We start from the raw sequence: 27,701 nt of genomic DNA on the forward strand, positions 1-27,701 counted from the left end.
CCACCATCATGGTATTCCACATAGCATTGCTTCTGATCAAAGAATCCACTTCACAGCAAATTAAGTGTGGGTCTAGGCACATGCTCATGGAATTCACTTGTCTTACCATGTTCCCAATCATCCTGAAACAGCTGGGTTGATAGAAGGGTGGAATGACCTTTTTTTTTAAAAAAAAAAAAAAAAAAAAAAAATCAGTTTTATTGAGATATATTCACATACCATACAATCATCCACAGTGTACAATAGTTGTTTACTGTACCATCATATGGTTATGCATTCATAACCACAATCAATTTTTGAATATTTTCCTTATTCCGAAAAAAAAAAAAAAGAAGAAGAAAAATAAACGTAAAAAAAGAACACCTAAAACGTGGAATAGGCTTTTGAAGACTCAACTACAGGGCCAACTAGATGGCAGTACCTTGCAGGACTGGGGCAGTGTTCTCCAGAAGACTGGGTATGCTCTGAATCAGTGTACACTCTATGGTGCTATTTCTTCCGTAGTCAGGAATCATGAGTGGAAGTAGAAGTGGTACCACTCACTATTACCCCTCATGATCCACTAGAAAATTTTTTGCTTCCTGTTCCTGCAGTCTTAAGCTCTGCTGGTCTACAGGTTTTAGTTCCAAAAGGAGTGCTTCCACCAGGAGACCACAATCATTCCACTTAAGTAGAAGTTAATACTGCCACTGATCACTTTGGGCTCCACATGCCTTTGAATCATTAAGCAAAGAAGGGAATTACTGTACTGGCTGGGGTCTGACTACCAAGGGGAAATAGGACTGCAGTTACACAATGGGGATAAAGATGAGTTTGCCTGGAATACAGGAGATTCCCTAAGGTGTCTCTTAGTATTACCATCCCTGTGATTAAAATCAATGGAAAATTACAGCTACCCAATCCAGGCAGGAGTACCAAGGGCCCAGAAACATCAGGAATGAAGGTTTGGGTCACCCCACCAGCCAATGAACCATGCCCGGCTCAGGTGCTTGATGAGGGTAAAGGGAATATGGAATGGGTAGTGGAAGAAGGTAGTTATAAATATGAGCTATAGCTATGTGACCGGTTACAGAAACAAGTGCTGTAATGGTTATGAATTTCCTTGTTTTGTTTTGACTGTGCTTGTGTGTGTGTGTGTGTGTGTGTGTAAAGGAAATATTTTTCTTCCCTATTTTATTCTCTTAGCATATGACATAAATTGTATTAACTTTGCATTGTAGTATTTAAATTATAGGATATCAAATTTAAGAGTAAATATTACCCAAGACTACCACCTTATTCTGGGGAAAGTTAGTGCATTTCTGGTTGTACATAGGACAGTTGAGTATGGTTAGGTGAAAATATGAATGTTATTGTTTTTATTTAGAGATTAATTGTGGTTTAAGGAGATGTGCATGGGTGCCAAATTGACAAGGGGTAGACTGTGATGGTTAAGTTAATGTGTCAAGGGGTCATGTTATGGTGTCCAGTTGCTTGGTCAAGCAAGCACTGGCCTGATTGTTAATAAGAGGATATTTTGTGGACCAAAGCATCGGTCAGTTGATTGCATCTATGGCTGATTTACATCTACAATCAATGAGAAGATTGCTTTCAACAATGAGAGAAGTCTCATCACTTGAAGACTTTAAAAGGAGAAGTGATGAGTTTAGCAGTCAGAAGAGAGAATTTCCTTCTCTACTTTAACCAGCCAGCTAGCTTCTCCTGGGAAGGTGATTGAAAACCTTTATTGGAGTTCCCAGCTAGCAGTCTGCCCTATGGAATTTGGACTTGCCCATCCCTATAGTCGTGTGAGACAATCCTTATAAAAATATCATAATGTTTACATATATCTCCTGTTGGTTCTGTTTCCCTAGAGAACCCTGACTAATACAGGTAGAAAGTTATTAAGTAGCCCCATTTTATGAGGGAAATGCAATGTATAAAGGTCAACTAACTAATATTGTAATATGTCAGATAATAATGAGGAATTATCACTCTTGGTTATATATTTGAAATCTTTTTAAAAAGTCAAGACTGTATTTTTGTTTTGACATCAGAGACAAAGGGTAATGTGATGATTTAGAAACATGATATACCAAAAACTTTAGTTATTCTTAAATTTGTCTGAAACAGTCATGTCATTATCTTAATGGAATCTCTTCTCTTAAGAAGATCAGCATTTGGATAAAAATCCTTCCTATTTCAGTCGGAACATTTTTTTAATGGTAAATAATTTCTCAGTCTTCTGTTGTAGCATAGGGTTTTTGGTACCGCATGAGAAAATGTTTATTTGGTTTCCATAGGGTCGGAATCTGGCAGATCTACGCCGTAGCCAGTCCCGGGGTACATTCACCATTAGCACTACTCTTCGGCTGGGCCGACAGATTCTGGAGTCTATTGAAAGCATCCATTCTGTGGGATTCTTGCACCGAGACATCAAACCGGTAGGCCTTTTCCAGCAGAGCGCAGAATGAGTTTGTTAGGTTCTCTCCGTGTTGGGATGGGACACAGTAAAATACAAATGTATGTATTTTACATTTATAAAATACATATACATACATATATATGTATATTCATTTGTAAATGTATATATAACCTTGTATTTAATTACAGCAAATACAAAAAGCTACATTTGTATGTATATCTGTCTGTCTTTGGAGGCCCAGAAGCAGACATTTATCTCTTTAATTTTTGAAAAATAAAAAAGTAATAATTACAAACTACAACTTATTTTCAAGAGTTTTTCTTATAACAATGAAAACATTGCTCAACAGCCAAATTTAAAATGGTGCATGCTTAAGTATTATGCGTGCCAACATTGCTAACTGCTTCTTAGCCTAATAGCTAAATTCATAGCTACGCTTTGGATTTCTTTTCCCTGATACTGGTTAAAAAATATGTTTGGATATATTTCTAGATTGCTTTTAGATGTTGGCATTGTGATCTTTGAACTATTTCTGAATTGGCAAATTATAGTTAAAAGAAACAGTCAATTATGTAAGACCTGATTTTTTCTCCTTCATGCTACTTTGGCAATATAATATTTTTTCTATTCTGTTTTTCTTAGAAATTGTCATTTCCACAACTTTGAAATGTGCTTTTATTTTTTCCTTTTCAGTGTTTTATTGCTCATAAGAGGAAATGACCCATTTCTGATATACTATATTTACTATAAATTTATCATGTGTTGGTACAGTTGAAAATTATAGCCATTTATTGCTACATGATGTCTAAAATTCAGCATTTACATGAAAATACCATCTACAATTAATAATAGAGTTACTTTTTAATGTAATGTAGCATTTCTCCTATTATTTCCATGCCAAACTAAATATCATTATTTAAGAGTCATGGTGATTTGTAGAGTTTCCATTTTTGTCAGAAAGTTCCCCGAGTAGCACAGTATTTAAAAATAAAAGCTAACAATTCTTTTATGAAATTTGGGTTTTGCCTTCACAGATTCCCTTGTTTGCATACCCATCTTTGCAAGTTTGTGATCATTTAATATTACATTTGTTTTTATTAGTGGAATAGTGCAAGATATGTTTTCCTTAAGTCTGCTTTGAAATGTTTCCTTAACTTATATTTTAATTTTTCAGACTTAGTGAAATTCAGTTTTGCAGTGTTTAATAGGAAATTATTTTAAATTTCTGCGCTGTGTATTTGTTTTTGCCTGCCTCTAATTCCTCCCATTTTGGAAAAATAGAGTTGGGGTTGTGATTTAAGCAGTGACTTAGACTAGAATTTCAAGGCACTTGGAGTTCTGGTTCTAGTTAAGTCAGTGTTGTATTCTGTGCAACTTTGTGCAGTCACTTTTTTGTTGTTGCTCAGTTTTCTCTTACAAAATGAGGATGATGTTAACCTTCTGCTTTCCAAAATAATTAATGATTATTTTAGATCTAAGAGGCGGTACAAATGTATTAGAAAAAAGTTTTTTTTTTTTTTTTAAGATAACCTGTTCTAGGCATTAATACAACCCACAACTAAATTATGTATTAATATCCAATACACATCATTGGCTAGAATAATGTATTTGGAATATGTGTATTATATAGATTTTAAATAGAAAGATGAATTAAAATATATAAAGGGTAAGTTGTAAGAATTAAGTATATAAAAATTTGTATTTTTTGTTTGTTTATTTTTCTAGTCAAATTTCGCCATGGGTCGCTTTCCTAGTACATGTAGGAAATGTTACATGCTTGATTTTGGCTTGGCTCGACAATTTACCAATTCCTGTGGTGATGTCAGACCAGTAAGATTTTTCATACTGTTATTAAATATTTGAGAATTAACCTATTATTTATATTATTACTGTTTTTAAGAAATGCTTATATATCAGAATGGCTCTCATCCAAAAAGTGGCATACAGATTTTATGATTAAATTATCATAGGATGACGTTAATGCATTTTATTAAAGTTGTGGTATTTAAAAAAGAACCTTAGAAGCAGATTTAGAGTGGTTTCGTATAAAGAACACACATAAGCCCTTTAGGATCAGGGGTCTTTTTGCAGTCTGAGGCCCTTTCCACTGTGTTACAATTCTTCAAATGTATACTTTTTACTTTTAGTTTTGTTTTAGCTTGGTTACTGAATTTGATTAATTTTCATTTCCAGCAGATCAGCTGCACAAAAGTTGAAACACTGGTTTTTAATGAGCTAACTATATAGTAATAGTTATATACATAAATGTAAATTGTATCTAAAATATAGCCATATAAGAATTTAAGCACCTAGAAATTATGGGAGACTCTTCAGTTCTAGTGATTATTTTGTATAAGTAGGAATTAAGGAAGATAATGAACTTAGGTTCTGTGTGTTTTATTAAATTGGAACATATTTCTCTAATCTTATTTCTATTCCAGATATCACTTTTTTATGTTTTAGAGCCTGTCACCTTATTGCTTATTCATTCATATAACAGAGCAAATATTTTGTGTGAGGTATGGATCTAGGTGCAAGTACTATGGTGGTGAGCAAGCAGCCAAAATTAAGATGGGGGAGACAGGTAATACACAAACAATGAAACACATGTTTTCTAAAAAACTACTCTGGCTACTATGTGAAAAAGAGACTATTGAGAGCAAGAGTGGAATCAGAAAGACAAGTTAGAAGGCTAATGCTATGGTCCAGGGATAAGTAATCATGGTTAGGATACATTTTAAAGATAGATTCTACAAGACTAGCTTCTGGATTGGATGTGGTATGTGAGGGAAAGAGAAGAATCAAGAAAGACTCCTAGATTTTTGTCCTGAATGAATGGTCATGCTGTTACCCATGATGGGGAAAAAGAATGGGGAGTGAGTTTGGTAAGGGAAAAACAAGAGTTCTAACCTTCTACAAGTTAAGTTTGAGATGTCTTTTATATTCCAGATGGAAATAACAAGAAGGTGATTGGGTATAATAATGTGGAGCTCAAAGGAGTACTCAGTACTAAAGATAGAAGTTTTGGAGTCATTTGCTTATGAATGACATTTTTAGAGAAAGGAACTAGATGAGATGATGTAGGGAGAGGGTATAACAAGACAAGAAAAGGTCCCACTGTGACATTTGAGCAATTTGAGGATAGATAGAGAAGGTCTAGGAGCCAGGTAAGAAATCTGAGGAGGAGGAGTAGCCATTGAGGTAGGAAGAAAATTGGGAGAGTATGCTGTCTTGGGAGTCAAGTGAAGAAACTGTTTCAAGAAAGGGGAGATGGGGGTTATCAACTGTGTCAGATGTTGCTGATAGGTCGAGTAAGGTAAGAACTGAGAAATGACCATTTGGGTTTGGCAACAAGGAAACTATTGGTTTTTTTTATGAGTGGTTCGACAGAACATTGAAAACCTAATTGGAGTGAGTTGAAGAGGGATAGTGTGGTGAGGAAGTAGAGAAAAGGCTTATAGGCCACTTTCTTGAGCAGTCTGGTTTCCTCTAAAGAGGAGTAATGAAACAGGGAAGTAGTTGAAGGGAAAGTAATATCCTCCCTCCCTCCCTCTCTTCCTTCCTTCTTTTTAAGGTAGTTGTTATAGGATGCTTTATCTTATGTTCCATTTAACCCTCTCTGCTTTTCCTTTTTATCCACTCTTTCACATTCCTTTTCCTCTGTATTTTTTTTTTAATCTTCATTTTATTGAGATATATTCACATACCACGCAGTCATACAAAACAAATCGTACTTTTGATTGTTTACAGTACCATTACATAGTGGTACATTCATCACCCAAATCAATCCCTGACACCTTCATTAGCACACACACAAAAATAACAAGAATAATAATTAGAGTGAAAAAGAGCAATTGAAGTAAAAAAGAACACTGGGTACCTTTGTCTGTTTGTTTCCTTCCCCTATTTTTCTACTCATCCATCCATAAACTAGACAAAGTGGAGTGTGGTCCTTATGGCTTTCCCAATCCCATTGTCACCCCTCATAAGCTACATTTTTATACAACTGTCTTCGAGATTCATGGGTTCTGGGTTGTAGTTTGATAGTTTCAGGTATCCACCACCAGCTACCCCAATTCTTTAGAACCTAAAAACGGTTGTCTAAAGTGTGCATAAGAGTGCCCACCAGAGTGACCTCTTGGCTCCTTTTGGAATCTCTCTGCCACTGAAGCTTATTTCTTTTCCTTTCACATCCCCCTTTTGGTCAAGAAGATGTTCTCCGTCCCACGATGCCAGGTCTACATTCCTCCCCGGGAGTCATATTCCACGTTGCCAGGGAGATTCCCTCCCCTGGGTGTCTGATCCCACGTAGAGGGGAGGGCGGTGATTTCACCTTTCGAGTTGGCTTAGCTAGAGAGACAGGGCCACATCTGAGCAACAAAGAGGCATTCGGGAGGAGGCTCTTAGGCACAACCATAGGGAGGCCTAGCCTCTCCTTTGCAGCAACCGTCTTCCCAAGGGTAAAACCTGTGGTAGAGGGCTCAACCCATCAAACCACCAGTCCCCTATGTCTGTGGTCATGTTAGCAACCATGGAGGTGGGGTAGGCGAATACCCCTGCATTCTCCACAGGCTCCTCAAGGGGGCACTACATCTTTTTTTTTTCCTTGTTTTTCTTTTTTTTTTTTTTAACTTTCCCTTCTTTTTTAAATCAACTGTATGAAAAAAAAGTTAAAAAGAAAACAAACATACAATAAAAGAACATTTCAAAGAGACCATAACAAGGGAGTAAGAAAAAGACAACTAACCTAAGATAACTGCTTAACTTCCACCATGTTCCTACTTTACCCCAAGAAAGTTACCTAATATAGCAACATTTCTGTGAACTTGCTCCTACTATATCCATCAGAAATTAACAGACCATAGTCATTCCTGGGCATCCCCAGAACGTTAAATAGCTTATCTGTTCTTCTTGGATTATTGTTCCCCCTTCCTTAATTGCTCTCTATTGCTAGTTCCCCTACATTCTACATTATAAACCATTTGTTTTACATTTTTCAAAGTTCACATTAGTGGTAGCATATAATATTTCTCTTTTTGTGCCTGGCTTATTTCGCTCAGCATTATGTCTTCAAGGTTCATCCATGTTGTCATATGTTTCACGAGATCGTTCCTTCTTACTGCCGCGTAGTATTCCATCGTGTGTATATACCACATTTTATTTATCCACTCATCTGTTGAAGGACATTTGGGTTGTTTCCATCTCTTGGCAATTGTGAATAATGCTGCTATGAACATTGGCGTGCAGATATCTGTTCGTGTCACTGCTTTCCGATCTTCCGGGTATATACCGAGAAGTGCAATCGCTGGATCGAATGGTAACTCTATATCTAGTTTTCTAAGGAACTGCCAGACTGACTTCCAGAGTGGCTGAACCATTATACAGTCCCACCAACAATGAATAAGAGTTCCAATTTCTCCACATCCCCTCCAGCATTTGTAGTTTCCTGTTTGTTTAATGGCAGCCATTCTAACCAGGTGTTAGATGGTATCTCATTGTGGTCTTAATTTGCATCTCTCTAATAGCTAGTGAAGCTGAACATTTTTTCATGTGTTTCTTGGCCATTTGTATTTCCTCTTCAGAGAACTGTCTTTTCATATCTTTGGCTCATTTTATAATTGGGCCAACTGTACTATTGTCATTGAGTTGTAGGATTTCTTTATATATGCAAGATATCAGTCTTTTGTCAGATACATGGTTTCCAAAAATTTTTTCCCATTGAGTTGGCTGCCTCTTTACCTTTTTGAGAAATTCCTTTGAGGTGCAGAAACTTCTAAGCTTGAGGAGTTCCCATTTATCTATATTCTCTTTTGTTGCTTGTGCTTTGGGTGTAAAGTCTAGGAAGTGGCCGCCTAATACAAGGTCTTGAAGATGTTTTCCTACATTATCTTCTAGGAGTTTTATGGTACTTTCTTTTATATTGAGATCTTTGGTCCATTTTGAGTTAATTTTTGTGTAGCGGGTGAGGTAGGGGTCCTCTTTCATTCTTTTGGATATGGATATCCAACTCTCCCAGCCCCATTTGTTGAAAAGACCATTATGACTCAGTTCAGTGACTTTGGGGGCCTTATCAAAGATCAGTCGGCCATAGATCTGAGGGTCTATCTCTGAATTCTCAATTCGATTCCATTGATCTATATGTCTATCTTTGTGCCAGTACCATGCTGTTTTGGCAACTGTGGCTTTATAATAAGCTTCAAAGTCAGGGAGTGTAAGTCCTCCCACTTCGTTTTTCTTTTTTAGAGTGTCTTTAGCAATTCGAGGCATCTTCCCTTTCCAAATAAATTTGATAGCTAGCTTTTCCAAGTCTGCAAAGTAGGTTGTTGGAATTTTGATTGGGATTGCATTGAATCTGTAGATGAGTTTGGGTAGAATTGACATCTTAATGACATTTAGTCTTCCTATCCATGAACATGGAATATTTTTCCATCTTTTAAGGTCCCCTTCTATTTCTTTTAGTAGAGTTATGTAGTTTTCTTTGTATAGGTCTCTTACATCTTTGGTTAAGTTTATTCCTAGGTACTTGATTTTTTTAGTTGCAATTGAAAATGGTATCTTTTTCTTGAGTGTCTCTTCAGTTTGTTCATTTCTAGCATATAGAAACATTACTGACTTATGTGCATTAACCTTGTATCCCGCTACTTTGCTAAATTTGTTTATTAGCTCTAGTAGCTGTATCGTCGATTTCTCAGGGTTTTCTAGATATAAGATCATATCATCTGCAAACAATGACAGTTTTACTTCTTCTTTTCCAATTTGGATGCCTTTTATTTCTTTGTCTTGCCGGATTGCCCTGGCTAGCACTTCCAGCACAATGTTGAATAACAGTGGTGACAGCGGGCATCCTTGTCTTGTTCCTGATCTTAGAGGGAAGGCTTTCAGTCTCTCACCATTGAGTACTATGCTGGCTGTGGGTTTTTCATATATGCTCTTTATCATGTTGAGGAAGTTTCCTTCAATTCCTACCTTTTGAAGTGTTTTTATCAAAAAGGGATGTTGGATTTTGTCAAATGCTTTTTCAGCATCTATTGAGATGATCAATTGATTTTTCCCTTTTGACTTGTTAATGTGTTGTAATACATTGATTGATTTTCTTATGTTGAACCATCCTTGCATGCCTGGAATAAACCCCACTTGGTCATGGTGTATGATTTTTTTAATGTGTCTTTGGATTCGATTTGCAAGTATTTTGTTGAGGATTTTTGCATCTATATTCATTAGGGAGATTGGGCGGTAGTTTTCCTTTTTTGTAGCATCTTTGCCTGGTTTTGGTATTAGGTTGATGTTAGCTTCATAAAATGAGTTAGGTAGTGTCCCATTTTCTTCAATGTTTTGAAAGAGTTTGAGTAAGATTGGTGTCAGTTCTTTCTGGAAAGTTTGGTAGAATTCCCCTGTGAAGCCATCTGGCCCTGGGCATTTATTTGTGGGAAGATTTTTGATGACTGATTGGATCTCTTTGCTTGTGATGGGTTGGTTGAGGTCTTCTATTTCTTCTCTGGTCAGTCTAGGTTGTTCATATGTTTCCAGGAAATTGTCCATTTCCTCTACATTATCCAGTTTGTTGCCATAAAGTTGTTCATAGTATCCTCTTATAATTTTTTTAATTTCTTCAGGATCTGCAGTTAAGTCACCTTTTTCATTCATTATTTTGTTTATATGGGTCTTCTCTCTTTTTGATTTTGTCAGTGTAGCTAGGGGCTTCTCAATCTTGTTGATCTTCTCAAAGAACCAACTTTTGGTGATATTTATCCTCTCTATTGTTTTTTTGTTCTCTGTGTCATTTATTTCTGCTTTAATCCTTGTTATTTCTTTTCTTGTACTTGGTTTAGGATTGGTTTGCTGTTCATTTTCTAGCTTCTTCAGTTGATCCATTAGTTCTTTGATTTTGGCTCTTTCTTCCTTTTTAATATATGCGTTTAGTGCTATAAATTTCCCCCTCAGCACTGCTTTTGCTGCATCCCATAGGTTTTGGTATGTTGTGTTCTCATTTTCATTCGTCTCTATATATTTAGCAATTTCTCTTGCTATTTCTTCTTTAACCCACTAATTGTTTAGGAGTGTGTTGTTTAACCTCCAGGTATTTGTGAATTTTCTAAGTCTCTGATGGTTATTGACTTCTAATTGTATTCCATTGTGGTCAGAGAATGTGCTTTGAATAATTTCAATCTTTTTAAATTTATTGAGGCTTGTTTTATGTCCCAGCATATGATCTATTCTGGAGAAAGTTCCGTGAGCACTAGAAAAGTATGTGTATCCTGGTGATTTGGGATGTAATGTCCTGTATATGTCTGTTAAATCTAATTCATTTTTCAGATTGTTTAGGTTTTCAGTTTCCTTATTGGTCTTCTGTCTGGTTGATCTATCTATAGGAGAGAGTGATGTGTTGAAGTCTCCCACAATTATTGTGGAAACATCAATTGCTTCCTTTAGTTTTGCCAGTGTTTCTCTCATGTATTTTGTGGCACCTTGGTTGGGTGCATAGACATTTACGATTGTTATTTCTTCTTGCTGAATTGCCCCTTTTATTAGTATGTAGTGGCCTTCTTTGTCTCTCAAAACATCCCTGCATTTGAAGTCTATTTTATCTGAGATTAATATTGCTACACCTCCTTTCTTTTGGCTGTAGCTTGCATGAAATATTTTTTTCCATCCTTTCAGTTTCAGTTTCTTTGTGTCCCTGTGTCTAAGATGAGTCTCTTGTATGCAACATATTGATGGTTCATTTTTTTTGATCCATTCTGCGAATCTATATCTTTTAATTGGGGAGTTTAATCCATTTACATTCAACGTTATAACCGTGAAGGCATTTCTTGAATCAGCCATCTTATCCTTTGGTTTATGTTTGTCATATTTTTCCCCTCTGTCTATTAATATCCTTTATTGTACCCATACCGAATCTCTTTAGTACTGAACCTTTCTCCAAGTCTCTCTGTCCTTTCTTTGTTTCTCTGTCTGTCGGGCTCCCTTTAGTATCTCCAGTAGGGCAGGTCTCTTGTTAGTAAATTCTCTCAGCATTTGTTTGTCTGTGAAAAATTTAAGCTCTCCCTCAAATTTGACGGAGAGCTTTGCTGGATAAAGTATTCTTGGCTGGAAATTTTTCTCACTCAGAATTTTAAATATATCGTGCCACTGCCTTCTCGCCTCCATGGTGGCTGCTGAGTAGTCACTACTTAGTCTTATGCTGTTTCCTTTGTATGTGGTGAATTGCTTTTCTCTTGCTGCTTTCAGAACTTGCTCCTTCTCTTCTGTGTTTGACAGTGTGATCAGTATATGTCTTGGAGTGGGTTTATTTGGATTTATTCTATTTGGGGTTCGCTGAGCATTTATGATTTGTGTATTTATGTTGTTTAGAAGATTTGGGAAGTTTTCCCCAACAATTTCTTTGAATATTCTTCCTAGACCTTTACCCTTTTCTTCCCCTTCTGGGACACCAATGAGTCTTATATTTGGACGTTTCATATTATCTATCATATCCCTGAGGTCCATTTTGAGGTTTTCAATTTTTTTGCCCATTCTTTCTTTTATGCTTTCATTTACCCTTCTGTCATCTTCCAGGTCACTGATTCGTTGTTCAGCTTCCTCTAGTCTTGTACTATGAGTGTCCAGAATCTTTTTAATTTGGTCAACAGTTTCTTTAATTTCCATAAGATCATCCATTTTTTTATTTAGTCTTGAAATGTCTTCTTTATGCTCTTCTAGGGTCTTCTTGATTTCCTTTGTCTCCCGTACTATGGTCTCATTGTTCATCTTTAGTTCTTTGAGTAGCTGCTCTAGGTGCTGTGTCTCTTCTGACCTTTTGATTTGGGTGCTTGGGCTTGGGTTATCCATATCGTCTGGTTTTTTCATATGGTTTATAATTTTCTGTTGTTTTTGGCCTCGTGGCATTTGCTGAACTTGATAGGGTTCTTTTAGGATTTGTAGACCAGTTGAAGTCCTTATCTCTAATTTATCAGATCTACAGCTTCGTGGAGTACACTTTCTCTAACTAACCAGCAGGTGGCGTCCACGAGCCACCTGTTCTCCACAAGCCAGTTCTCCCCTGCTTAGCCTTTTTGGTGAGTGGGGGAGTGAGTCTTGTGGGGTCCAATTGGTGTACCAAGCTTGCGTGTGTAGTTGGTATTGCCTGCCCTGTATATGGGGCGTGTTTCTGGGCAGTCAGGGAGGGGGAGGTGGCTCTAACAATCAAATCTCCCTGGTGATCCTAGAGTTTTAAAGCTGCTGCAATAGTCTAATCCTTCAGTTCAGTCCTGCCACAGTTTGTCTCTGCCACTGACCCACAAGTCCTTGGTATTGGCGTATGGCTCCTGAGACTTGCAAGTGGGCCCCTCTTCCAGGCCGTGCACCCCGGGTCCTCTGTTGAGGGATGACTGTGCTATGTCACAGGTGAGTGCCGTCCCCCCAGGGCAGTTCTGGGCTGCTGGGCTGTGTAGGGAGGCTCCCAGTCTGCTGAAACGATGGCTGAATGGGGCTTTGTTAATTCACACTGCTCTACCTTCCCAACTCTGGGACAATCAGCTGAGGTTGCAGGGAAGGCTAATGTCCACGCCCAGTTTTGTGGTGTGTGCCTGTTATTTGAAGCACTTCCGTCACACTGAGTTGTCTGGGGCATCTCTGTGCTATGGGGCTGGCAATGGGCAGGAGTGTTTCCTGTCCACCAGGATGATGGCTGTGAGCGGACACCCCCCTTTTCTTGGGAAGTTGTGATGTTTAGTGAATTTTCTCATCCACTGGATTATTGCCTTTTGTCTCAGAGCTCTCTTAGTTCTGCTCTTGACTTGACCTGTCCAAATTGCAAGTCGTTGAAGCTTTCTGTATTGGGCTTCTTAGAGTAATTGTTTTAGAAAAAGAAAAAAGGATTAAAAAAAAAAGGGCCCTCCTCAGAGATCTAATGGGTTATTGAAATGCTAAGAGACAAAGCAACTAGGGCCATTAAGGAAAGGTCCACAGGGCAGAGAGATGAGCTTTTCTTCTGGATTTGCATATGCGCCTCAGGGCCTGAGCTCTGCCCTTCCCCTTTCTATGTTCACCAGAACTCCAAAAATCCTCCGCTTTTATTTTGGAGTTTTTCGTGTTGTTTTTTTTCTATGCCTGTCTCCTCTCTGCTGGGCTGGCTGCTCTCAGATTCTCTGGTGTCTGGTCTCCGTGTATGTATGGTTGGAGGTTGGATCAGCAGAATGAGTTTCCGATAAGGGCTGCCACTGCAGTTCTCCCTTCTCCTTCCCGGAGCTGACAGCCCCTCCTCCCACGGGACTGAGCCTGGCAGGGAGGGGCGCGGGTCCCCTGGCCGCAGAAACTTACAGATTTCGCTGATCTCAGCAGTTCCACATTTTCATGAGTGTTGTATGAAGTATGCCCAAAGTCAGATTGCTCTGTGGTGTCAAGTCCACGCAGTTCCTGGCTTTCTACCTACTTTCCTGGAGGAGTAACTCCCTCTGTATTTTTTAAAGACATTTTAATTTATATAGCTCCTTTACAACTTACAATTTTAATTAAAAGACTTCTGCATAACAAAGAGCTTCATTGACACAGTAGACATCCTCTTAAATGAACAGAATTTGGACGATTAATTGAAAAGATTCAGTAAGTACAGGGAGTCACATAACACATACATATCTTAAACGTTCTTATATTTTTATTTGTTTTGTAAATCTTTTTGAATGTAATTTTATTGAAATATATTCACATGCCATACAATCATCCAAAGTATACAGCAGTTCACAGTTTCATCATATAGTTGTACATCCAACACCACAATCAATTTTTGAACATTTTCATCACTCCAAAAAATAAAAATGAAAATAAAAATAAAAATGAAAGTAAAAAAGAGCATTCAAAGCATCCGATACACCTCCTCCCCTTCATTTACTTTTTTTAATTGAAATATATTCATATACTGTACAGTCATCCAAAGTGTAAAACAGTTGTTCACAGTATCATCATGTAGTTGTGCATTCATCACCACAGTCAATTTTTGAACATTTTCATTACTCCAAAATACAAAAATAAGAATAAAAATAAAAGTAAAAAGAGCTCTCAAAATGTCCCATACCCCCCTCCTCCATATTATTAATTTACTTTTTGTCCCCATTTTTTTCTACTCATTTGTCCATACGCTGGGTAAAGGGAGTGTGAGCCATAAAGTTTTCACAATCACATGGTCACACCATATAAGCTATATAGTTATATGATCGCCTTCAGTAATCAAGGATACTGGATTGCAATTCAACAATTTCAGATATTTCAGATGTGACTGTTGTAAGAGCCTACAATCTAGGAACCTTTATATAAGCCTTCTCCTTATAGTCATGTTCCCAGATTCAATTCTCAGAGTTTACACATTGTTAATAGCCTATATTAACATTATAATGTTTGTCTTTTCATTTCTGGTTTATTTCACTCAACCTACTATCCTCATGGTCCATTTAGTTCATTGCATACCTCATAACTTCATTCTTTCTTGCTGCTCATAGCAAGAACATGATTATATTTGTACATTTAATTACACACATTGACTACTCTAAGTTTCAGTAAGTTATACAGTCCCAGTCTTTATCTTCTGTCTTGCCTTCTGCTGTCATACAGACCCTTAACCTTCCTCTTTCAACCGTATTCACATCATCTTTTTTCAATGTACTTACAGTATTGTGTTGCCATCACACAGTATTGTGCTATCCATTTCTAGATCTACACAGTCAGTCCTCTAGAACATTTTATACTCCTTCAACATCAGTTGGACAATCTCTGCCCTCTTTCTATCTCCTGATATCTTCATTTCTACATTCTTCTGCAAACCTCTCTCTCCTGTCTTTTCCTACCTCTTTGGTATTCCTTTTAGTATTTCCTGTAGAGGACGTCTCCTGTTCATGAACTCTCTCAGTGTTTATCTGTAAATATTTTAAACTCCCCCTCATTAAAAAAAAAATATATATATATATATATTTATTTATTTATTTATTCCTCTCCCTCATTTTTGAAGGACAGTTTTGCTAGATACAGGATTTTTAGTTGGCAGTTTTTTCTCTTTCTGTATCTTGAATATGTCATACTACTACCTTCTTGCCTCCGTGGTTTCTGCCAAGAGATCCTCACTTAGACTTATCGAGCTTCCCTTGTAGGTGATGGATTGCTTTTCTCTTTCTGCTTTCAGAATTCGCTCTTTGTCTTTGGCATTTGAAAATCTGATTAGTAAGATTAGGTCTATTTGGATCAGTTCTCTTTGGGGTATGCCATGCTTCTTGGACCTGTAATTTTATGTCTTTCGTAAGAGTTGGGAACTTTTCATTGATTATTTCCTCTATTATTCCTTCTGCTTTTCCCTTCTCTTCTTCTGGGACACGTATAACATGTACATTTGTACGCTCTATGTTGTCCTTCAGTTCCCTGAAACCCTGCTCATATTTTTCCATTCTTTTTCCTGTCTGTTCCTTTGTGTGCAGGATTTCAGATGTCCTGTCCTCCATCTCACTGATCCTTTCTTTTGCCTCTCCAAGTCTGCTGTTGTATGTCACCATTGTGTTTTTCATCTCTTCTATTATGCGTTTCATTCCCATAAGTTGTGCCATTTGTTTTTTCAAGCTTAGGAATTCTTCCTTATGATCACCTAGTGTCTTCTTTATATCCTTTATCTCTTTTGTCACATTCTCTCCCACCTCGTTGATTTGATTTAAAAGATTTGTTTGAACATTATAATTAGTTTTTTCAACTCCTGAATCTCAGTTGAAATGTTAGCTTCCTCCTTTGACTGGGCCTTATCTTCCCATTTCTGTATGTGGCTTATGATTTTCTGCTGTCTTGGCATGTGGTTTTCTGGATTGGTTTATTCTGGAGGTTGTTTTCTCTCTTTTGCATAAGGTTTTCTTGTTGGTTGACTTTGATCTCTATCTTTTCTTTGTTTCTCTCACTGCCCAGTTGTCAGATTGGCTCCGCCTCCCAGTATTCCTTCCCAAATCAGGCGCTCACCGTGGCCTGTCACAGGGATGGAAGGTAGGCACTGGGCAGCCCAGCAAGTTCACTGTGTGTGGTAATACAAATCTGCTGGCTTCCAGTGGTGCTCTGTTGTCTACCAGCTAGCAAAACGTGGGTTTGTTTTGGGTCCCTGCTTTAACAGTTGGGTCTTCCCTATTTCTCAGCTAAAACAGGGCCAGGTTTCCACACAGGGCATATGGACCAGCTCCCGTGTTCCTAAGAAATGGTCCTTGCACTTTCCAGACTGTCCAGCAGATGATGCTGATCAGTAACTTAATCACTGTCAGAGGCTGCACTGCCTCAGAGCTGGCCACCAGCTGCTGCTTCCCTCATGGGTGGGGGAAGGGCTTTTAGACCCAGGGCTGGAAATGCATCTCTGTCTGCATTTTCTCAATCTCTTTGTCCCTCACTGATCTGGGCCTTGAAATGTCCTCCCCTGTCCACCGGGTCTTCAAACAGTGCTCCAGTCTATATCCTTCTCCAGAGTTTCAAACAATTCAGAATTGTCATTTTTCTCATTCAGTCTCTGGAGAGAGGTTTTCAGTAGCTGTTTATGTTGCCATGTTGATGATGTCACTCTCTGTTTTGTAAATCTTTTTATTTTGAAATAGTTTTAAGACTCACAAGAAGTTAAAAAAGTAGTTCAGGGATTTACTATTACCCTTCATCCAGTTTCCCTCAGTGATAAATCTTACATAATCTGAGTACATTGTCAAAACCAAGAAATTGGTGTTGGTGCACTATTAACTCAGGTATAGACTTACTCATATATTTTTGTTATATACTTTGAAATTTTATCACATGCATAGATTCATATAACCAACACCACAATCAGTGTACAAAACTGTTTCATTACCACAATTTCCCTCAACATAATTTAAACTTAAAACATAAATGTGTATTTATTTTCCAGAGTTATGATATAAGACCGTTAGTCAGAATGAGGGAATGGAGAGTATCTCTTATATGAGAGTTGTTCGTGTCATTGTTGGTTTTGAGAACTTCTACTGTGTATTCCTTTTAACATGTATTAGTTACAGTAAATAGAAATGTGAGATGCAAAGAAGTCTTTGTATATTTATAACAATTTGATTCATACAATTTCAGAGTTGAACTTCTATTTACTTAATGATGTGAACCTTCCTGTTCATTTCTTCCTCCTGCTTTTAAAGCATGAACCAGTTTCCTCAGCCTTTCAGCTGGCATCTCACATTGGCCTTTATTTTTTTAAATCTCAACTTGTGGAATGGCATGTTTTCTCTTGTTGCTTCCTTCCCAGCAATTCATCTGAAACTTCCAGTACTTAGGGCTATAGTTACCTGTTTAAGAAAGATATAAAAAGTCTTTTTCTCTGTTAGCATTCCAATATTACAGCTGAATTTGAGTTACTTTTTTATTCCCATTTAGTGTTATTAAATATTTCTCTTTGCATTTTTTTTTTCTCTGCTTAGTCTCCTTTGGTTGGCAGTAAATCAAGGTTCAGTCCTAGCATCCTTGCTCTTCTGCTTCTAGATTTAATCTCTTAGAAGCTCATGCTATCTCTTAGCATTCATTCCTCCACATTCACACCGCTTCTGCCCTTGTGAAGTCTTCATGTTTGGATTATTAAAATAGTTCCCTCACTGGTCTCCTTAGTTTCATTTTGTAGTCCATCCTTCATAATTCACCAGAGTAAACATCTCGAGCACTTCCTCAGTCATGTTACTTCCCTACTTAAAAATGACCAATAAAGTCCATCTGCCTGCACATTATATATATCAGGCAACTTAATAATGACATTCAAGGCCCTCCTTAATCTGGTTCCAGCCTACTTTACCATCTTGTCTCTCACCATTTGGTTCAGCCATGCCAGACTCTTTTTTTCTAATATCTACAAAACTTTCCTCCCTCTTTGCATTGTTTACCATGTTCTTTTTACCTGGTATGCATGTTCTTCTTCCAGTTGTAATTCTGTCAGTTCTTCAAGCTGAATTTATTTATTTACTTTTTCACTCAAAATAGATATTTAATAAAGTTTTCTCTTAGATTGTTAACCACTTTCACTTTTTATTTTTTCTTTAAAGTTGTTTTTAAGTATAATTTTTAACAGGTAATATATTCATATGGTACAGGAATGAAAAAATTAAAAGTTCAACAAAATTAAACACTTCTAATCTCTGAAAGATAATGTTAAGCAAATGAAAAGACAAGCCACAGAATGGGAGAAAATATTTTCAAAATACTTATCTGATAAAAGTCTTGTATCCAGAATATAGCAGCAATTCTCGTAATTCAATAATTAGAAAACAAACAACGCAATAAAAATGAACAAATGATTTGAATAGATATTTCACCAAAGAAGAGTTACAGATGACAAATAGGTACATTAAAACATCATTAGTCATTAGGGAAATGCAAATTAAAACTACAGTGAGGCACACACGAATTGGAATGGTTAAAACAAAGCAACAACAACAACAAAAACAGATAATATGAAGAAATGAAATCAATGTTTGCCATAGACTGGTTTTTGGGGGAAAATGGGGCATAGGAAACTAATTTGGGGCGATGGAAATATTTTATATCTTGATTGTAGTGGTAGTTACATGACTGAATGTCTTTGTCAAAACTCATAGAATTGTGTGTGTCTAAAGTTTGAATTTTACTGTATGTAAATTATAGTTCAGTAAAGCTGACTTAAAAAAATTGAAAAGGAAAATAGAGAAACAAATTTCCATCTCACCCCTGCCTATCTCAAATTTACTCATTCTCTATACCTCTCCCCACCCCCTGCCTTCATTTTTAGGTAGTTATACTGTTACTAGTTTCTTAATGGAGTCTTCCAGAATTTATTTATGCATATACACAAGTATGAATGTTCTTATTTTTCCCTTTTATTCAAAATATAGCATGATTACAATCTGCACCTTGCTTTTTGTCATTCAGTGGTTTCTCTAAGTGATCTTTCTGTGTCAGTAGGTAGAATTTTCTCATTCTTTTTTGCAGCTGCAAGGTGTATTCCATTATATAGAGGTTCTCTTAATCAGTCCCCATTGATGCAAATTTGACTTCTTGTTTTTTGCCATCACAATGCTGTAGAGAATGACTTTTTGTATATCCATTATTTTGCACAGATGCAAGTATATCTGTAAGATAAATTTCCAGAAGTGAAATTGGTGGGTCAAAAAAGAATATATGCATTTGTAATTTTGATAGCTGTTGTCAAATTGCTATTCCATTGGGAAAGTTTTAAAAGACCACCTATTTCAAGGTCCAGTAAAATGCTTAAGGAAAAATCCTTGTGATTTTTTTCTTCTTCCATAAGACTTTCCTTCTTCCCTCCCACCAAATGGAATTGATCCTTGGCACTCATGGGCTTTCATAGCTCATTGTACTTTGCTAATGGTATTCATTTATAACCTCCCTTCAATTAGAATTGAGTATATGGGTAGTTTGCCTAATTGGATTGCATTGTCTTTACTGCAGTTTAGGGTGACTGAATTTTCTTGACCTGATACTTCTTTAGTTAATCACATCAAGATCTCTCTGCACAGCTGATCTCTCTTTACCTCTCCTTCAGTCTTTCTAAGGCAGAAGAAATAAGGTCAGAGCCAGGCCAGGGGTACTCTTATAAAATGAAGAAGTCTCCTGGGGTTGTCTTGGCTTCAGTCCATCATGGGAAGTGTAGATGCCCAATTAACTGTGAACTAGGATGCAGCATGTGATAATAGTCCTGGAGATTTTTATCCTGACAGTATTGGAATGCAAAAAACTTTGCAAAATTATATGCTTAAAAACTTTTTTTTTTTAGTGGAAGGCTCTTTTCAGGTAATGAGTAAAAGTGCAATCTTTTAATTGTTACTTACTGAAAAGCCTTGTTAGTAGGCTTTTATATATTAAATTAGACATTTTCCTGCTAGAAAGAGAAATTTCTGACCTCAGAGTTCTGTCATCCAAATTGAGAATGTTAGATATTCTTCCAATGTTAGTTATGATGGCTTAGGAAAGTATTCATATATACTGAGAAAATGAGGATTTAAAAAGATTGCAGAAACTTGATTACTGAGACTTGTCTTAAATAAAAAGAGAATATTTTTAAAATAGTTAAATCTAAAAACAAAAAAGAATAAAGAGGAAAAGAAAATCACATGAAAGACGAAATGAAATAGACCACTAATCTGAATAGATTAAACATAGGTTACAAAACTGAACAAATGGAGGAAGTACATGTAGAATGCTTGTCTTATGCTATAGCATACGTCCAATGCGACTCTGCAAATAGGATTTTAAAAATAACATTTATTATAGTATTTTTCTGACTACAGTAATACATGTTAATTGAAAATTTTGAAATTACCAAAAAGAAAAAAAGTTTATTGATGAAAATTATTGACTGTGATCATTTTCAAGTTTGTCACTTTTCATTTTGAGCTATAGTGCCATTCATGAATCTTCTGGGTATTGACTTGATCCTTGTGAAGCCATAGAATGGTAAGAATATGTGATTTCAAGTCAGAAGACCTTGGTTGATGCCTTGGTTCTATCTTTTGCTAATTTTGTGTCCTTAGACAAATTACTTAACCTTTCAGAGCCTATTTCTCTGTAAAATGAGCAAGACAAAGACCTTGCCCTCACAGAGTTTTTATTCCAGTGAGAGAGACAGGCAATAAACCAATAAAGAAAATATAAATTAATTTTAGATAGTGAAAGCTGTTACATGTGAAAAATAAAGTAGGATAATAGTATAGAGGGGCATTGCAGAGGGCCTTTAATTTAGATTAGGGTAATTAAGGAATATATCTCTGAGGAAGTGACATTTGAGCAGAGGAGGTAGCATTTCATCTGGAAGGAATAGCAAATGCACAATTTGGGGCTTGAAACAAAATTTGTTGTAGAAGAAACCACAAGATAGCATTGTGGAAGGAGATGACAGATCATGGAAGAAGGTCTTGTAGGTAGATAAAGAGTTTGGACTTTGTTCTAAATTGAGTTTTCTGGGGACTGGGGTCATATTTATGTTTGGATTTATCCTCAGCATCTGGCACATAATAAGTACCCAGTAACTTGAAGTTATGAATATATGAATTGCATATATAGGAAGGATACAAGTTCCCACTCTTTGGGTTGAATTTGAGTGACATAGCCAACGTATGTGGAGGTTGGCATCTTAGGTTACTTTGTGATTCCTCATATCCTAAAATATCTATTTGTAACCAGAACCTGAATATTAATGTATGTGCTGTGATGTTTAGCATGATTGTGGGATGTTACAGCATTTAATGTTTTCTAATATAAAGCGCATTATAAATGTCATAATTGCCACTTTATTTTAAAACGTAGGTAGCAAAAATAAGACAAACGTAATTAACTACAATGTTATTGGTGGTTTTTGTTAAGGTGTGTGCAGTTTCACAATAAAAAGTTGGAAATTAAATAACATTTTATTGTGAAAGTAATGCACGCACGTTTCTCCCCTCTGCTTTATGGGCTCCAGAGGGCTCAATCTATTGCTATTTGAAGTTCATTTATTATTCTGTGCTTGGTTTTGTTGTAGCCTCGAGCTGTGGCAGGATTTCGAGGGACGGTTCGTTATGCATCAATCAACGCTCATCGGAATAGGGTAGGTATCTGGAGTCTTATTCATATATGCATGCTTATGGCTTGGATCAGATGGTCTTTACACAGATGTGGAAAGCATTTGGGAGGAGGAGGATCCCCTTTATTACTCTAACATTAATTGGAATGTTTTGTGATGGCAATGACAGGAAGAGGAATTAGTAATGCTAGAATCTGGTAAGAAGTATAATGGATAATAGATACGTGCAGCTGCGTAGAAAATAAAATTTGATTGCCAGAAAACATAAGAGGTAGGTATACTAATGTCTGTGGGTAATCTTCTATTCTTAATTTGGTACAAGTAAGTATTAACAGATTTATTATAGAATTTCAAAGAAAGAAATCTTCAGTATTTCAAGAAGTTATTTGTGAATATACGGCTATCCATACCTAATGAAATGTAGGGTTGATCATTTTATCTATAATAGGCATCTAATTTGAGATAGCCCCTCCCCATCAAGCCTTTTGTTTTCAAGAAACTCTCCAATGCAGGGAACTTTTAAATTTTCATCTTAATAAAGTATTCCTTTCCTCTGGGGTTAATTAAAAAAAAAATTTTTTTTAAAAAAAACTTTGGTCCTTTTGTCTGAATTTTGTTTTTCATCCTAGACTTTAATTGTGACTAAGAAAAGTAGACTCTCAGTTCTTTAACTTTGGATACAGTTAAGAAATTTAACAATTAATTCCTTAATAAAATAAAGAACTGTCTATTCTTGATTTTTTGTCATCCATCCCCTTCCTGTTCTGTGAAACCAAAATTGCTTTAATGAGAATTTGACCAATGCTAAATATAATAGGAAGATTATGCTGTGGTCTTATTTGCTGTGTTCTAGTTAATTGTATTTATTATGATAAATTGGAAGTAGGAAAGATACCTCTCAGTATGTAGTCCTCTGCCAAGTATTTTAACGCATATGGTTTGATTGCTTTATTTTATGACATTTAGTTTTATTTACGTTTTTATTTACCCAGATAGACTCTTACGAAATTTTGGAACTTACTAGGCTTTGCATTAATTCTATTACAGAATTATGTCAACATGGGGATCTTTGAAATAGGACATTCTTTTTGAGATAAGCATAAAAATTTTCAGAGATCGTAATAACTACATAAGCATTTCCAGAATAGCTTCTAGAAAGAGATTATATACTTTTTATGAAATTTAAAGAGTAGGGAGTCTTCTAAAAGCCTCTCCAGCATAGTATCCTCTAACAGTCAGTTAACCTGCTTATTATTTATGTTACTCATCTAACCTTGGTAGAAAAATTTGATATGTATAACAGTGGTTCTCATCTTCTCTTCTGTTCGCAACACATCTGAGAGGTAGGATGCATTGCATATTACACATTTATTATCATAGTTTCTCAACAATGATTGTGTTTGTATGGTGACATAGGAGTGCAACTAACAATCTCCAGAGGTGCTTGTCTAATTTAAAGAGGTTTCCCAGATAATTCTAATATGCTTCTCTTTTCCATACTCCTTGACCCCGATTTTATAATCTCTAAAAATAATATACTCCATTTCTATAGTTTTGACACTTACTCTTAAAATTTTAACACAGATAATTCCCAAACAATTCAAAACACTGGAACTATGTTTACTCTGTTTCATTGTATTTTATAACTTAATCCTATGTTAATACTAGTTTTATGTCAGTACTTTGAAGAAATTATTTTCTTTTACTTTGATTCTGTAGTTGCTGTTGAAAACTTCCTGTCCATTTAATTGTTGTTGCTTTATTTTTATTTTGTCCTTTTCCTCTGGCTGCCTTTCAAGTCTTCTCTCTTTGGTGTCCTATAGTTACACTCAAGTGTGCCTGGGTGTGAATTTCTTTATATTCATTGTTTATAATTTGTCATACTTCCTAAATCACAACATTCGTGTCTTTCGTCAATTCTGGAAGATTCTCAAACGTTGATTCAAATATTGCTTCTCTCCCTTTCTCTACTTTTCTCCAGATTCCCAAACAAATACAGTAGACTTTCTTATCCTGTTATCCATGCCTCTTAAATTCACTTTCAGATTTTCTAATTCTTTGGGTTTCTGTGCTACGTTCTAGATAATTTCTTCAGATCTTTCTTCCAGTTCATTAATTCTCTTTTTCTGCTGTGTTTGATCAGCTGTTTAACCTGCCACTGATTTTTTTTTTTTAAATTAGAGAAGTTGTAGGTTTACAGAAAAATCACACAGGAAGTGCAAAATTCCATATACCTCAGCCCCCCACCCCAACATACACACACACACACAGTTTTCCCTGTTATGAATACTTATTAGTGGTATTAATTACATTCACAGTGTTATGCAATGTTGCCCCCATCCGATTATTATTACCCAGAACTTTTCCATCACCCAAACAGAAACTCTGTACCAATTAAGCAGTAATTCCCCATTCCCTGTCCCTTCCATGGACCCTGGTAACCTGGATTCTAGTTTTTGACTCTATGAATTTGCAAATGTTTATTATTTCATATAAGTGAGATCCTATAATATTTGTCCTTGTATATCTGGCTTATTTTGCTCAACATGAAATCTTTAAGGTTCATCCATGTTGTAGCATTTATTAAAGCTTCATTTCTTTTTATAGCTGAATAATACTCCATTGTATGTATAGCCACATTTTGTTTATCCTACCATCTTTTTTTTTTTTTTTTTTTTAATCATCATTTTATTGAGATATATTCACATACCACGCAGTCATACAAAACAAATTGTACTTTCGATTGTTTACAGTACCATTACATAGTTGTACATTCATATCCTACCATCTTTTGATTGATCCCTGGGTTGCTTTTATCTTTTGGCCATTGTGAATAATGCTGTGAACACTGGTGTTAAAATATCTGTTCACTCCCTGCTTTCATTTCTTTTGGGTGTATACCTATAAGTGGTTGTGCCAGTTTAAATGTATTATATCCCCCAAAATGCCGTTATCTTTGATGCAATCTTGTGGGGCAAATTGATTAATCTTTTTGATTAGGGTGTGAACTTTTGATTGTTTCCATGGGGATGTGATTCAGTCAACTGTGGACAAGACCTTTGGCTGGATAATTTCCGTAGAGGTGTTACCCCACCCATTAAGGGTGGGTCTGAATTAAATTACTGGAGCACTATGTAAGCTCAGACAGAAGGAGCAAGCTTGCTACAGCCAAGAGGGACACTTTGAAGAACGTACAGGAGTGGAGAGAGGAGCTTCAGCTTACAGAGACATTTTGGAGACAGCCTTTGAAAGCAGACTTTTGCTCTGGAGAAGCTAAGAGAGGACAAAAGCCCCAAGAGCAACTGAGAGTGACATTTTGAAGAGAAGCTGAAGCCTAGGGAGGAACATCCTGTGAGAAAGCCATTTTGAAACCAGAACTTGGAGCAGAAACCAGCCACGTGCCTTCCCAGCTAACAGGTTTTCCAGACACCATTGGCCATCCTCTAGTGAAGGTACCAAATTAATGCATTACCTTGGACACTTTATGGCCTTAAGACTGTAACTGTGTAACCAAGTAAACCCTCTTTATAAAAGCAAATCCATTTCTGGTGTTTTGCATTCTGGCAGCATTAGCAAACTAGAACAGTGGTATTGATGGGTAATATTGTAATTCTGTACTTTCAGAGGAACTGAGCTGTTCTCCATAGCTGCTGCACCATTTTACATTTCCACTTATTTTTCCACATCCCCTCCAACACTTAAATTTTTCTGTTTTTTTTGATATTAGCCATTCTAGTGGGTGTGAAATGGTATCTCATTATGGTTTCAATTTGCATTTCTCTGATGGTTAATGATGTTGGGCATTTTTTTATGTGCCTGTTGGCCATTTACTTATCTCCTTTGGAGAAATGTTTGTTGAAGTTTTTTGCCTATATTTTAGTTGGGTTGTTTGTCTCATTGAGTTTTTAATTTCTATATTGTACTTTTTATTTTTTATGTTCCTTTTTTTTCCTTTTTCAACTCTGGGTGGTCTTTTTTTATTAGAGAATATAGTTCCTTTCTCCTGATTTTGACTCATTTTTTAATTTAAATATTTTAAACATACATGTTTCATATTCTATATCCTATTCAAACATACCTTGTCTTATTGCACTGTCCTTTATTGTGCTTTGAAGATACTGTGTTTTTACAAATGGAAGGTTTGTAGCAACCTTGTGTCAAAGCAAGTCTATGAGTGCCATTTTCCCAACAGCGTGTCCTCACTTTGTGTCCCTTTGTCACATTTTGGTAATTCTCTTCCTATTTCAGACTTTTTCGTTATTATATCTGTTATGGTAATCTGTGATCTGTGATCTTTGATGTTACTACTGTAATTGTTTTGAGGCTTCATGAACTGTGTCCATATGAGGCGACAAAGTTAATCGATAAAAGTTTTCTGTGATATGACTGTTTCCCCAGCTGGCTGTTGCCAGTCTCTTTTTCTCTCCTTGGGCCTCTTAATTCTCCATAGTAGGTCAATTAATAAGCCCACAGTGGCCTCTAAGTGTTTGAGTGAAAGGAAGAGTTGCCCATCTCTCACATTAAATTGAAAGCTAGAAATGATTAAGCTTAGTAAGGAAAGCACTTTGAAAGCCGAGATAGGCTGAAAGCTAGGCCTCTTGGGCCAAACAGCCAAGTTATGAATGCAAAGGAAAGTTCTTGAAGGAAATGAAAAGTGCTACTCCAGTGAACACACGAATGATAAGAAAGCAAAACAGCCTTATTGCTGATATGGAGAAAGTTTGAGTGGTCTGGATAGAAGATCAAACCAGCTACAAGATTCCCTTAAGCCAAAGCTTACTCCAGAGCAAGGCCTTAACTCTATTCAATTCTGTTATGGCTGAGAGAGGTGAGGAAGCTATAGAAGAAAAATTTGAAGGTAATAGAGGTTGGTTCATGAGGTTTAAGGAAAGAGGCTGTCTCCATAACATAGAAGTGCAAGTGAAGCCGCAAGTGCTGATGCAGAAGTTGTAGGAAGTTATCAAGAAGATCCAGCTAAGATCATTGATGAAGGTGGGTGGCTACATTAAACAACAGATTTTCACTGTAAATGAAATAGCCTTCTATTGGAAAAAGATGCCATCTAGACTTTCATAACTAGAAAGGAGAAGTCAGTGCCTGGCTTCAAAAGCTTCCAAGGACAAGCTGACTCTTGTAGGGGCTAATGCAGTTGGTGACTTTAAGTTGAAGTCAGTGCTCATTTACCATTCTGAAAGTCCTAGGACTCTTAAGAATGATGCTAAATCTACTCTACCTGTGCTCTGTAAATTGTACAACAAATCCTGGATGACAACACGTCTTTTTACAATGTGATTTACCAAATATTTTAAACCCCCTGTTGAGACCTACTGCTTAGAAAAAAAGATTCCTTTCAAAATATTACTGTAAATTGACAATGCACCTAGTCATCCAGGAGCTCTGATGGAGATGTACAATGAGATGAAAGTTGTTTTCATGCCTGCTAACACAGCATCCATCCTGCAGCCCATAGATTAAGAAGTCATTTCAACTTTCAAGTTACAAATCTTTCAATTCTTAATGTGTTTCAAGAAATACATTTTTAAGGCTTTAGCTGCCATAGATAGTGATTCCTCTGATGGATATTTCCAAAGTCAGTTGTAAACCTTCTGGAAAGGGTTCATCATTCTAGATGACATTAAGAACATTCATGGTGGGAGGAGGTCTGGTATTAACATGAACAGAAGTTTGGAAGAAGTTGTTTCCAGCACTCATGAGTGACTTTGAGGGGCTCAAGACTTCAGTGGAGGAAGTAACTGC

The 27,701-nt window shown here is 36.5% G+C and overlaps 1 protein-coding gene across 3 annotated transcripts in view; it reads left to right on the forward strand.

The window, feature by feature from the left end:
• The window catches only part of TTBK2 (tau tubulin kinase 2), a 296,380-nt gene that overhangs the window by 143,091 nt on the left and 125,588 nt on the right, over positions 1–27,701 (forward strand). For all 3 annotated transcript variants that reach the window (XM_037834173.1, XM_037834174.1, XM_037834175.1), the window contains 3 exons: positions 2,283–2,423; positions 4,130–4,234; positions 21,903–21,968. In XM_037834173.1, the coding sequence (XP_037690101.1) occupies positions 2,283–2,423; positions 4,130–4,234; positions 21,903–21,968 (312 nt within the window). The remainder of the gene's footprint in view (positions 1–2,282; positions 2,424–4,129; positions 4,235–21,902; positions 21,969–27,701) is intronic.

Source organism: Choloepus didactylus, chromosome 4, assembly GCF_015220235.1.
Source record: "Choloepus didactylus isolate mChoDid1 chromosome 4, mChoDid1.pri, whole genome shotgun sequence".
NCBI classification, from domain to species: Eukaryota; Metazoa; Chordata; class Mammalia; order Pilosa; family Megalonychidae; genus Choloepus; species Choloepus didactylus.